The sequence below is a fragment of the Podarcis liolepis genome (genome assembly GCF_965112155.1).
Source record: "Podarcis liolepis genome assembly, chromosome: 13".
Taxonomy (NCBI): domain Eukaryota; kingdom Metazoa; phylum Chordata; class Lepidosauria; order Squamata; family Lacertidae; genus Podarcis; species Podarcis liolepis.
Genome location: NC_139573.1, coordinates 37,419,306 through 37,432,364, shown reverse-complemented (window position 1 = coordinate 37,432,364; position 13,059 = coordinate 37,419,306). Strand labels below are relative to the sequence as shown.

The 13,059-nt window shown below is 46.9% G+C and overlaps 1 protein-coding gene across 1 annotated transcript in view; it reads left to right on the top strand.

The window, feature by feature from the left end:
• The window catches only part of LOC310690601 (parathyroid hormone/parathyroid hormone-related peptide receptor-like), a 29,230-nt gene extending 16,854 nt beyond the window's left edge, over positions 1-12,376 (top strand). Inside the window, exons 6-15 of the mRNA XM_083469897.1 lie at positions 805-929; positions 2,573-2,667; positions 4,350-4,539; positions 5,329-5,482; positions 6,910-6,970; positions 8,166-8,232; positions 9,108-9,202; positions 10,083-10,224; positions 10,317-10,358; positions 11,466-12,376. Coding sequence (XP_083326023.1) covers positions 805-929; positions 2,573-2,667; positions 4,350-4,539; positions 5,329-5,482; positions 6,910-6,970; positions 8,166-8,232; positions 9,108-9,202; positions 10,083-10,224; positions 10,317-10,358; positions 11,466-11,843 — 1,349 coding nt within the window. The 3' untranslated portion in view covers positions 11,844-12,376. The remainder of the gene's footprint in view (positions 1-804; positions 930-2,572; positions 2,668-4,349; positions 4,540-5,328; positions 5,483-6,909; positions 6,971-8,165; positions 8,233-9,107; positions 9,203-10,082; positions 10,225-10,316; positions 10,359-11,465) is intronic.
• Positions 12,377-13,059: the final 683 nt, after the last annotated feature.

Here is a 13,059-nt window from a genome sequence, read left to right as displayed (position 1 = left end):
GGTCCGTTCTTAACCTGAAACTGGTCTTAAGCCGAAGCACCACTTTAGCTAATGGGGCCTCCTGCTGTCGTGCCGCCGGAGCACGATTTCTGTTCTCATCCTGAAGCAAAGTTCTTAACCCGAGGTACTATTTCTGGGTTAGTGGAGCCTGTAACCTGAAGCGAATGTAACCCGAAGTACCACTGTACTACATTTTTAAAGATTTGCCTTGAGAGAGTCTTTAAACCTCTTTTTGTTGACCACCAGCATTACGCTTTCCATTTTTAAGTTCGGAATAGAGCAGTACACTCTACACTTGCTCAGAAGCACTGTTTTTTGTTCTGTTTAATTTATAATAATTTCTAAACCACATAATCATAGAATTGTAGAGTTGGAAGGGACCCCGAGGGTCATCCAGTTCAAATCCCTGCAATGCAAATACAGTGGTACCTTGGGTTAACTATTTAATTCGTTCCGGAGGTCCGTACTTAACCTGAAACTGTTCTTAACCTGAGGCACCACTTTAGCTAATGGGGCCTCCTGCTGCTGTCGCGCCGCTGGAGCACAATTTCTGTTCTCATCCTGAAGCAAAGTTCTTAACCCGAGTTAATATTTCTGGGTTAGCAGAGTCTGTCACCTGAAGCGTAGGTAACCTGAAGCGTATGTAACCCGAGGTACCACTGTAAACAAAAGCCCCTAAGCAGTTCATTTCCTCTGGGGCCTCTGGCCTTTTAAAAAATGTGCAACTGTTGAGCCTTGCTGGCATCTTCCCCTTCACACGTTCCGCTCCATCTCATTGGACACTCTGCCTGTCCTTTATTTCAGGTCACGCCTACAGGCGCTGTGATGTTCACGGGAACTGGGAACTGGTGCCCAACATGAACAAGACTTGGGCCAATTACACAGAATGCGCCATATTCTTTGCCCCGGAACGGCAGAATCAAGAAAAGGTTTAATTCCTAAGCAGGGGGAAAAGGGTATTGGGAGGACACAGAGGCTTGTGGAATTGGCTCCTGCAGGCAGGATCTGAAGGACAGGGAAGGGAGGAATCTATTGAGATTGGAAGTTCTCATAAAAATTGTGCCATAAAGCAGGGGTGACGAACCTGTGGCCCTGTAGGTGTTGAACTTCCATTATTCCTGACCAATAGCTACGCTGGTTGGCGATGATGGGAGTTGAGGTACACCAACACTGATTTCTGAACTAGATGGGATCCTTTCCAGCTCTAAAGTAAAGGGACCCCTGTCCATTAGGTCCAGTTGTGGCCGACTCTGGGGTTGCGGCGCTCATCTCGCTTTACTGGCCGAGGGAGCCGGCTTACAGCTTCCAGGTCATGTGGCCAGCATGACTAAGCCGCTTCTGGCGAACCAGAGCAGCGCACGGAAGCGCCGTTTACCTTCCCGCCGGAGCAGTACCTATTTATCTACTTGAACTTCGTGCTTTCGAACTGCTAGGTGGGCAGGAGCAGGGACCGGGGAACAGGAGCTCACCCCGTCGCGGGGATTCGAACCGCCGACCTGATCGGCAAGTCCTAGGCTCTGTGATTTAACCCGCAGCGCCTGTAATTTTAACATCCGGACAGCCACAGGTTCTCCATCCTTTCTGTAAAGGCTGACGACGGAAGAGCATATGGAAAGCAAATTGCAGAAGGAAATTAGGATATTTGGCCGGGTTTGGGGGAAGGGGGAACGGACCGAGGGAAGATAATCTGATCATTTCCAAAGATTTAAAAATAACCTCCCCAAAGGTGGTAGGGGTGGGATGCAATTGCAGACCCCATTTGCTATTTTATCTGATAATCACACATCTGAAATGTTATAATTATCTACCGCAAGCAGAGAAGTAGCGTGTGTACTTTAAAATATCAATCGACAAAGCAAATCAGTGTTGCTCACCATAATTGTAGTCAAGGTAATGAAACAAATATTGGAGACAGAGAGAGAGGTTAGACTGTTGTTTGGTTCCTAAGCCATTAAAGCAGGGGTCAGCAAACTTTTTCAGCAGGGGTCCGGTCCACTGTCCCTCAGACCTTGTGGGGAGCCGGACTATATTTTTTGGGGGGAAATGAATTCCTGTGCCCCACAAATAACCCAGAGATGCATTTTAAATAAAAGGACACATTCTACTCATGTAAAAACATGCTGATTCCTGGACCATCCGCGGGCCGGATTGAGAAGGCAATTGGGCCGCATCCGGCCCCCGGGCCTTAGTTTGCCTACCCATGCATTAAAGGTTCAGGCTAGTGCTTTGAAACTTACTGGGAGCCAGCGCAGTTGTTGCCCCTTGCCCAGTCCCTCTTGGCAATCTGGCCACAAAGCCAGGGGCAAGTTGCAGTTTTTGAACTGTCTTCAACGGCAGCCCCGTGCAAATCTGCCACTGCTTCAAGAGCAATTCAGCAAGGTACCAGCAACTGGGGAACGTAATTCGGTGGCAGGATTGTTTTCTTCAGAAAGTCGCAGGAGAAAATTGCAGCAGCTGGAGGCTATTCTATTTTGGAAAAGGGAGAAGTGCTTTAGATGGGAGTTCTTGACGTGACGTAGCAAGTTGTGACAATGGCTCTGCAGTCCTTCTGTGCTCTCTTTTCCTCACGCAGGAAGTGTTTGACCGGCTGCGCATCATCTACACCGTTGGCTACTCCATCTCCCTCGCCTCCCTTGTGGTCGCCATGTGCATCCTTTGCTACTTCAAGTAAGCAGGACACTTCTTATTGATTCATTGCCCCATCCCACCCCCTGAACTCTAACCCATGGCCTTATTCTACTAATCATGGCCAGCAAAACTATGAGAGAAACTATCTTGGGTTAGTTTCCTATGTGTGGTGGGGTAGACTTGGCTTGGGGCGGGGCCTGACAGGCTCCATAAAGGACTGCTGCTGGGCAGAGAGGGCTCCATTTTTGTTTTTGTTTCTTAAATTGCTTTTATTTTTTATCTATGTCCTTTTAAATTGTGATTGATGTTAATGCTGTATTCTTAGTTTTAGATTTTATGATTGATGTGGAAATTGTTTTCCATTTGGTTGTGTACTTTCTGATGTGCTTTATTTATTGCTTATGACTTTTGTTACATTGGTAATTATGTAAATCTTGTCCTGTTGTAAGCCACCTTGAGCAGTGTTTTAACTATGGAAAGGCAGCGTACAAATAAAATGATAATAATGATGACTTTGCTTACAGAACCTCAGGTAAGTACAGGTGGTGGCAAGATAGTTCTGTTCTACCAAGGCACATTTTTCTATTATTATTATTATTATTATTATTATTATTATTATTATTATTATTGCTTTTTCTGGGGGGAAGCAGGGGTATGCATACCCCTAAACATTTTGTGAATCTTTGTACTTTTGTACATTTGCTGTATTTATTTTTCCTGACGTGAACTATAAAATGGTCGTTTTCTTGAGTCAAAATGAGAGTAGCCCTAAATTTTTTTTTAAGAAAAAAAGCACTTATTATCATTACCATTCTTAATTTATATACCACCGTTCCTCATAAGATCTCAGGGTGGTCACAGAATAAAAATACAAGATAAAAACACAAGTAAAAACAGCAAAACAATAACCCTCCCTTCCCACAGGTACATTTAAAAGCCTGTAGAATATTAATCCACCAAAGGCCTGATTGAAGAGGAATGTTTTTGCCTGGCGCCTTCTCAATAGAAGGTTGTTGTTGTTGTTTAGTCGTTTAGTTGTGTCCGACTCTTCGTGACCCCATGGACCAGAGCACACCAGGCACTCCTGTCTTCCACTGCCTCCCGCAGTTTGGTCAAACTCATGCTGGTAGCTTCGAGAACACTGTCCAACCATCTCGTCCTCTGCCGTCCCCTTCTCCTTGTGCCCTCCATCTTTCCCAACATCAGGGTCTTTTCCAGGGAGTCTTCTCTTCTCATGAGGTGGCCAAAGTATTGGAGCCTCAGCTTCAGGATCTGTCCTTTCAGTGAGCACTCAGGGCTGATTTCCTTCCGAATGGATAGGTTTGATCTTCTTGCAGTCCATGGGACTCTCATGAATCTCCTCCCGCACCACAATAGAAGGTGGAATCATGTAATAATGAGGAGCACAGCTGCTCCTTATTATTTTGGCTATCTCATACTATTTTCTCCTGGCAGTGTCGTCTGGTGTTTAGAGTTCCAGACTAAGAATGGGGAGAGACACAAGTTCAAAACCCTGCTCAGCCATAGATCGGTATTGGGGTGTGTGTGTGTGTGTGTGTGGTGGGGGCCAATCACACACTCTTTCTCAGCCTAGCCTACCTCACAGAGTCATTGCTGGGATAAAAGGATGGTGTGGAAAATACGCATGGTACCTTGGAAGAGCGGGCAGGATAAGACATAACATATAAATAAATTCTTCCGCTTATTAATGTGTGTTTAAGGCGGCTTCACTGCACTCGAAATTACATCCACCTCCATCTCTTTGCCTCCTTCGTCTGCCGAGCTGTGAGCATCTTCGTGAAGGATCTCGTGTTGTACTCCACCTCGCGACTCGAGGGGCTGCAAAAAACGCAGGACAGTGACTGGGATGCTGAAGATCTGAGCCTCGCCTTGGGGTCCAGGACCCAGCTAGTAAGTCCCTAGTGTTAAGGTTTTGCTTCGCTCTTCTCAGTGTCTCTTGAGAAGTGCGAGGTGTGCCTTGGCTTAAAATCTTCCTGGAAATTTTAGGGAACAAGGATACTGATTTCAGAACAGCCAGATCAAGATGGTTTCCTAATCAAAAATAATAATTAAAAAACCCAGCATTTTAAATTAATCAGCATTCCAGTTCTGAAAGAAAGAAAAAATGAGATGGTGATCTCTGGGACTTGAATGCTGTTAATCTGCCTGTTCCTCCTATTAACCTCTAGTTAAGCAGCAGGAACAATAACTATTAACCAAAAAAACCTTGCAGAAGACTTGACTGTGACCAGTGGGGGTTGTCCAAAGTTTGGTCCTAAGAAGAATAAAAATACGATACCCTTTTATCAATGGATGGACAATATGACAAACACTCGCAACTTATGAACGGACTGCTTACAGGCGCAGACTTTGCTTGGATAACTACGATAACATTTGGAATGAGTTTATACAGAATGTTGCAGGCTATTAACTACATAAGTATTAGGATAATAACACTGTATTGATTTATATAAGAATGTATGGGAGTATCTTAGATTGCATTTTTGTATATGGGTTTTCCTTTCTTTCTTATAATCACCTTTTTTCCTTTCCTTCACTTTTCCTTCAATTTTTTCTGTATCGCTTTATTTTTTTACAATTGAAATTATTTCAATAAAATACACAAAAAACCAAAACACTTTTTATTGGTCCTAACAACAACCACCACCAAAAAGGATGTTTGCTTCTCCGTTCTTTCAGGCAGGCTGCAAGGTAGCTGTGACCATCTTCCTCTATTTCTTGGCTACAAATCACTACTGGATCTTGGTGGAAGGTCTCTATCTCCACAGCTTGATCTTCATGGCTTTCCTCTCAAACAAAAGCTACTTGTGGGCTCTTACACTCATCGGGTGGGGTAAGCACAGTCCAGTTCAGTCTCTCAGCTCCTGCTCTATGAACCTACACAGGGAAGCTCAAACAGGGCAAGTGAAGGTCACAAGAGGCTGCCCCTGTATTCCCCAGAGTGGCTGGGGAAACCCAGCCAGATGGGCGGGGTATAAGTAATAAATTATTATTATTTGAATGGGACACAGGCGGCACTGTGGGTTAAACCACAGAGCCTAGGAAGGTTGACGGTTCAATTCCCCACGACAGAGTGAGCTCCCGTTGCTGAGTCCCTGCTCCTCCCAACCTAGCAGTTTGAAAGCACGCCAGTGCAAGTAGATAAATAGGTACCACTGTGGTGGGAAGGTAAACGGCGTTTCTGTGTGCTCTGGTTTCCGTCACGATCTCCCGTTGTGCCAGAAGCGGTTTAGTCATGCTGGCCACGTGACCCGGAAAGCTGTCTGTGGACAAACGCCGGCTCCCTCGGCCGGAAAGTGAGATGAGCGCTGCGACCCCATTGTCGCCTTTGACTGGACATAACAGTCCAGGGGTCCTTTAGCACAGAGGGTGAGGTACGGTGGCCCAATGGATAGGGCCCCTGCACTATTCATAGTTGTGTAGAAGTGGGAACTTGTATGGCACATACAAAGTCAGTGAATACTAGAGTAGCAAGCATGGAGCCCTCCTGATGTTGCTGAACTTGAGTTCCCATCAGCCTTGCCAGCCAGCAAGGTCAGGGATGACATCACAAGACTGGTTTGATGCAGAGGAATGGTGGGAGGATCTAGCTGGGGAAGAAGGGAAGAAGGCTCAGTGCCAGGGGAGTGGTGGTGGGAGGATGAAGGGTAGTCACAGGGAGAATACTGGGAAGAGGAGGTGTCGGAAGCTGAAGAGGTCACAGGGTTTAGTGAGCGGGGAGAATCTGTGGCAGAGAGAAGTCCAGACTCAGAGGCAGAAGCTGAAGCAGGAGAGGAGGGAGGCCAAGAAATGGAGATGGGTCTGGCTGGCGAAGAGGCAGGGGTGTCCTCCCCTCCTGCTGCAACAAGCTCCTCTCTCCCTCAGTCTCTCAGACCCAGGAGAAGCATGAAGAGGGGGGAGGAGAGGTTAGCTTCAGCAGGCACAGCCTCAGATTGCAGGGGGGAAACCCTGGAGAGGAGGGGATTTGGGCAGCTGTGGGGAGTCTCAGCAACTGCTTCATGGGGGCAAGACCTGCCAGAGAGGAGTAGGCCTGAAACTCCTGTTTTTGCTCATGAAGAGTTAACTCCAACTTGCCAGTGTGATTTACTGCTGGCTGGCTCCTGCCTTGATGAGTTGTGGTCCAACAACATCAGCAAGGTACTATGTAGCCGCCTCCTGGTGTATACTATCAGCCTCACATTTTCTCCTACTGTCCTTTTAAGAGCTCACTGGAAACCCAGATCTCTTTCTGCTTGCTTTTCTTTTTCTTTTTCCCTCGAGGGGTACCTGCTGTCATTGTGTCTGTTTGGGCCAGCGTCAGAGCATCCTTGGCTGATACACAGTATGTACTTTCTGCTTCTCTTAAAATACTATTTAGGGAGATTGGGCAGGATGGGTTAGTGAGGAGAGGGTAAATTAATTGCTTTAGCCACTACCTTATAGGAACAGATTTGTTTTTTTGTATCCCAAATGTTATGTGTGGACCTGATATGGAGAGCTGCTTTTCCCCCTGCATTAAAGAATATAATCTTCACCCCCCCAAAAAAACAACCCCACTCCTATATCTGGTCCATTTTTTATACAGGTACTAGCAAAACCTGTGCTATAGTTCATATATGGCCGAGTTTTGCAACAACAAAGCAAATTGTAGTAACACAAACCTCATGTCCAACTTAGGAATCCCGTAGTCTAGTGTATGTAATTCACGCCAGTGGTTTTACAGGGGTAATGCCTGAATCTGAAACTCTCTAGTTTGAATCTTACTTCTGTCACGGGTTCATTAGGTGCTATTTGGTAAGCCACTTTCTTGGCCTCAAATATCAAAACTGCCATATTGGGACAAGCAAACTTGGACCTGCCTTGCAGGGTTGGTGATAATGATCAGAGTATTTACCGGTTTAAAATGTCGTGTAAATGATTTGAATTTCGTAAGGCTGAAAGAAGCCAAAATGTCCTGAAGCTCAGAAACTCAAAAGCTGACCGATTCCTATTCTCTTCAGTAGCATAAGCTATAGGGACGCGGGTGGCGCCGTGGGTTAAACCACAGAGCCTAGGACTTGCTGATCAGAAGGTCGGCGGTTCGAATCCCCGCAACAGGGTGAGCTCCCCTTGCTCGGTCCCTGCTCCTGCCAACCTAGCAGTTCGAAAGTACATCAAAGTGCAAGCAGATAAATAGGTACTGCTCTGGCGGGAAGGTAAATGGTGTTTCCGTGCACTGCTCTGGTTTGCCAGAAGCGGCTTAGTCATGCTGGCCACATGACCCGGAAGCTGTATGCTGGCTCCCTCGGCCATTAAAACAAGATGAGCGCCACAACCCCAGTCGGCCACGACTGGACCTGATGGTCAGGGGTCCCTTTACCTAGCATAAGCTATGTGCTATGCCATGTTTTTAATGCCCCAGGACCTTAGGGTGAAGGACAGATAATGAAAAAATGAATAATAATCATACAAAAAGGACTTGAGGCTCAAAGGTGTCGGGCAAGAGACCCAATATGGATATACCCCTTTTGTGCTTAACTTCAGCCTCTCCTCATCAGGTGCTGGGACCTCAGCGCTGGAAACATGAAATGGATCTACCAAGTTCCTATCTTGGCAGCAGTTGTGGTAAGATAAGAAGGGCACAAAGAGAGTACAAGACCACCAGCTTGCTGAAGCTAAGCAGGCCTGTGGGACTGATCAGCAGCTGGATGGGCGACCACCTGGGAACCACGTTTCCTGCCATGGGCTCCATGATGGAAGGATTTGGAAAATGAACTTAAAAAATGCAAATTAGGGTGGGCTGGGAAGGAGGCAGTCAAGGCGTCCTTTGGACCAGTTGCAGAACCACTTTGTAACAGATGAAAATTGGTTGAAAATAAAAAAATAAGAATGTCTTCTCCCATATAAATCCTGCGCTTGAGTTGTAAGATCAGCCCACGTGATCTTGCAAAGGGTAGCATCTTTTGTGGATGGTAGTTTAGCATCCATTAGAAGCAGAGTATTTGCAGTTGCTGCCTTTGTGTCATGGAATGCCTGCCTCCAGAAACATCACTTCATCCCTCCTCTTTTCAAAGGCGGGGGACGATGACCCCATTCTTATTATACTGGCATTCTGCAAATTGTGCCCTCAATAGCTGAGGCAGTGGTTCAGAAGCTGAGGATGAGTTTGAGTTGGTTTTGTTTGTTTATTACTGATTGTATTGGGGGGTTTTTTTTGGTTTTTTAATGACTGCTGATCATCGCCACGTGATTTTATTGAGTTGTGTTCAATTAACTTTTATCCAGAGTTAGACCCATTAGAATTAATGACCACGAGTCACTTAGGCCCATTAATTTCAACAGGTCTACTCTGAGTAAAAATAGTTTGGCTACAACCCATATGGGCCAACAGCAGAAATGCCTTCTCTATAGCACAGCAAATAAAAGGGAATTGAAGAATGGCATTTCAGTGGCATGGAATATGCCTGGCGCGACACGAAGTGTCTTTTCATTGCCGGCAGGTGAACTTTTTCCTCTTCCTCAACATTGTGAGAGTCCTTGCATCGAAGTTGTGGGAGACAAATGCAGGGAAATTAGATCCCCGCCAACAGTACAGGTATGTAGCTTGGAGCAGTTAAAACAGACCTCCCAGTGTTAGCACTACAATGAATAAATACTTTCTTACTGAAATATGTCCCCCTTTATTAATGCTCTGTTAATTTCTGATTGCCTAGAACAGTGTTTCCCAAACGTTTTTGGGCAACGGCACACCTGTTTACTGAAAAAAAATCTCGCGGCACACCACCATTAAAGCCCCGCCCCGTGACGTCAGCGCGCAGCGTCACGCCGGGAGGGACGCACAAAAGTGAAAGTTTTTTCCCTCGGCAGCTCCTCTCAGCTGCGCTCAATCCGCCTCGGAGCGCAGGAGCGATGCCTCTCTCTGGCTCTCCCTCCGCGCAGGCTGAGGGAGGGAGGGAGGGGCACGTGTGACCCGTCTCTGCTGGGAGACCAAACCCAGCGAGGCAGAGTCGCGCGGAGGCGCCCAGGCAGCGCTGCCGGCTGCGAGGAGGAGCGCCAGGCAGCAGCAGGAGGCGCGGCCTCTCCTCGCCGCCGCCGCCCCGCCTCTCGCCGCCCGACTCGCCCGCCTCCCTCCAGGCATCTCGCGGCACACGAGGCAACGTCTCACGGCACACTCGTGTGCCGCGGAACACCGGTTGGGAAACACTGGCCTAGAATACTGAAGCTTCTTCCATGCTGGATTTCTGTCCTGCTTTGTTCTTCATCTTCATTTGACTTAAAGCTGGTTCTTGCCGTTAATCAGATCATTTATCTGTGTTATTATGGTGGTTTCCTCTTATGTGCCGTCTTCTTCAAGCTTCTACCCTTTTAAGGTCTCCACCCATTGTTGCCTCCCTTATTCCCCATTACGGGCCCTTCAGCTCTCCTCCTCGATGATCCAAAAATGGAATGACCACACAAAATCCCTTTCCTTCCAGGAAGTTACTAAAATCCACCCTTGTTCTGATGCCCCTCTTTGGTGTCCATTACGTGGTGTTCATGGCCATTCCTTACACAGCTGTGTCCAGTGTCCTCTGGCAAATACAGATGCACTACGAGATGCTTTTCAATTCTTTACAGGTGGGTCTTCATGGCAGGTGAAGCCTTTTGTGTTTGATCCATTCAGTCACAGCTATTTCCATCTATGGTTGTCTCTTTTTTTCTATCGACAGGGTTTCTTTGTGGCTTTCATTTACTGTTTCTGCAATGGCGAGGTAAGGAACATTTCTACCGAGATGCATGAATATGTAGCTGCGATCCTCTCTTTGTTGGGTGTATTCTGCACCTACTGCATGGGGAGGGGTCAACCTCCTTCCCCATGCCCGGTATTTCTTCTGCCTGGAGAATATGGTTGCGATTATTTCGTTTCCAAAGTGGAAAATATTTCCCAACACCTATGCCCTTTGATGGGACGCGGGTGGTGCTGTGGGTTAAACCACAGAGCCTAGGACTTGCCGATCAGGTCGGCGGTTCGAATCCCCGCGACGGGGTGAGCTCCTGTTCCTCAGTCCCTGCTCCTGCCCACCTAGCAGTTCGAAAGCACGAAGTTCAAGTAGATAAATAGGTACTGCTCCGGCGGGAAGGTAAACGGCGTTTCCATGCGCTGCTCTGGTTCGCCAGAAGCAGCTTAGTCATGCTGGCTACATGACCTGGAAGCTGTAAGCCGGCTCCCTCGGCCAGTAAAGCAAGATGAGCGCCGCAACCCCAGAGTCGGCCACGACTGGACCTAATGGTCAGGGGTCCCTTTACCTTTATGCCCTTTGGTATGGTATCCTCCTGATCTTTTATGTACAGGGGGCATTGGAGTTACTCGATGACTAAGAGCACTCTCTGAGTGGTCAGATACACAGCCACGGCCTTAATGGAATTAGGCACCCACCCCCCTTTCATAGAACAGTTCGGAAATGGGGGTAGCATCCCACCCATATGCTCTTAGCTGGTGCAAAACTGAAATTTTTCCATACTGGAAAAGAGAGGGAATGAAATTGGACACTAGCAGGGATGGGCAGTTAACAAGCCATTGTTCTGCTTTTACCAGCTGTCAAAGTACAGTGGATGCTCGGGTTGTGAATGTGATGCGTGCGGGATGCACATTCACAACCCGCAGTGGCGCATCTGCGGGTTGCAATTCGGCGCTTCTGTGCATCCGCCGAAACCTGGAAGTAACCAGTTCCAGTACTTCCGGGTTTTGGCGGTCCGTAACCCCAAAAAACGCAACCTGAAGAATCTGTAACCTGAGGTATGACTGTACTGAGAATGAGCAGGCGGGCGATGGTCTTTTTCTAAGTTGCGTTCCCTTGACAGTCTGCCTCTACCACCAGGTGCAAGCAGAAATTAAAAAAGACCGTTTCCGGAGAAACCTGGTACTGGACATAAAGCAGAAGACCCGAGCGGCCGGCGCAGGCGGGAGCTACTCCTACGGTGGGCTTGTGTCCCATGCCACCAACAGCGTCAGCTTGAGTATGGCCAGCTGGGGGGTGACGTCTGCAGCAGCCGTTGCCATGCCTCTTGGTACCAAAAACTGGCTGATCCACCTTGCTCCCACTGCCGCTGCCTCAGAGTACACCCCGGCTTCCTCCACCTTGGATAATTCTCCAAGTCAGGAGAAGATGCAGAAGGTTCTTGAGGAGAACATGGGTGCTACAGCCTTGGAGGGGAAGCACTCCAGCTTGAAAAAAGAGCTGGAGACCATGCTATGAAAGGGAACAGAGAAAATGTAATTTTCTAGGATCAGAGTAACTAGGCGAGTGAACTGTTTAAGTTTCAATCTTGAGCCAGGTACCACTGTAGTGATTAGGAAGTCTTCATTCTACTACCTACGGCAGTATGGAAAGAGGGTTCCATGTATTTGCCATTTCAGATTGGTTTAAGCTTGGTTCTGGATGCCGAAGGGTACTGAGGGAGCTAGTGGTTAGGTAGATTGCATTGTTCTGGTTAGTTCGAACTGCAAAGCACATGATACGCCTTTTCAAAAATTCCAATCCTCCAGAATATATCCATCTCCCCACCTCACTTTCAGCCTCCTCAGCAGCAGTAAGCAAGCAAAGGAACCATTCCTATTCCCATTTTCTTCTGTGTTGTGTTTCATTTGTGTTACAATAAGGCTTTTGTTAGTTGACTGCAACCCCAATTTCAGTAAGTGTTAAGGGCAAAGGTGTTGTTGTTTTTTAAGGCTATTTTGATGTAGTGCTAACATGAGAAATAAAATATTAAAGCTGGTGTTCCCTTCTAACAACGAGTAGTACTTTTTGCTTAGTCCAAATTCTCTCGATAGCTCTAAAAGGCATCACTATTAAGACTGACAAAGGCAAGTTTATTTACTCAACCACCAATTCCTCTAATTAGGTGATAGCCCTGATTCTGTTTTACAGAATGGATTTTTTTTTTAAAAAAGGGTGTTCAAACAAGCTTGCCATTTTTCTGCAAATCATCTCCCCCAATAGGAGAGGAAGTAACAGCTTACTACTTTGCTGTCTCAAAACCAAAGCAACTGCTCTTGCAGTGAACAACTGTGCAGGATTAGACGAGATGTGAGAAATTCTCAAACATAGGCATACTTTGGTTCAGTACCTTGCAGAATACCTGTCCAAGGCAACTATGGGATCACTTTTTCTTTACCATCCAACTTGCATTTTGAAACACACAGTTGTTGCTTTGGAATATGACAAAATGATGCTGAGAGAGATAATCTGCAAGGAAAAGCAGTTGGTAGCAAGAGGCGTGCTTAACCTTGTGGGGTAACTGACTTGCGCAAATGTGGCAAGGAGTATGTTGCAGAAGGTGGCAAAAAAACTCTCAGGGTCCCCTGCCCAATTTGATGTGGGCAAGAAAAAAACAAAACCCTTTCTGACTCCCCCCTCCCCAATTAGAGCAGTCAAAGGTGGTGTTTTTGTTTTTAAAGGCTATTTTGATGTA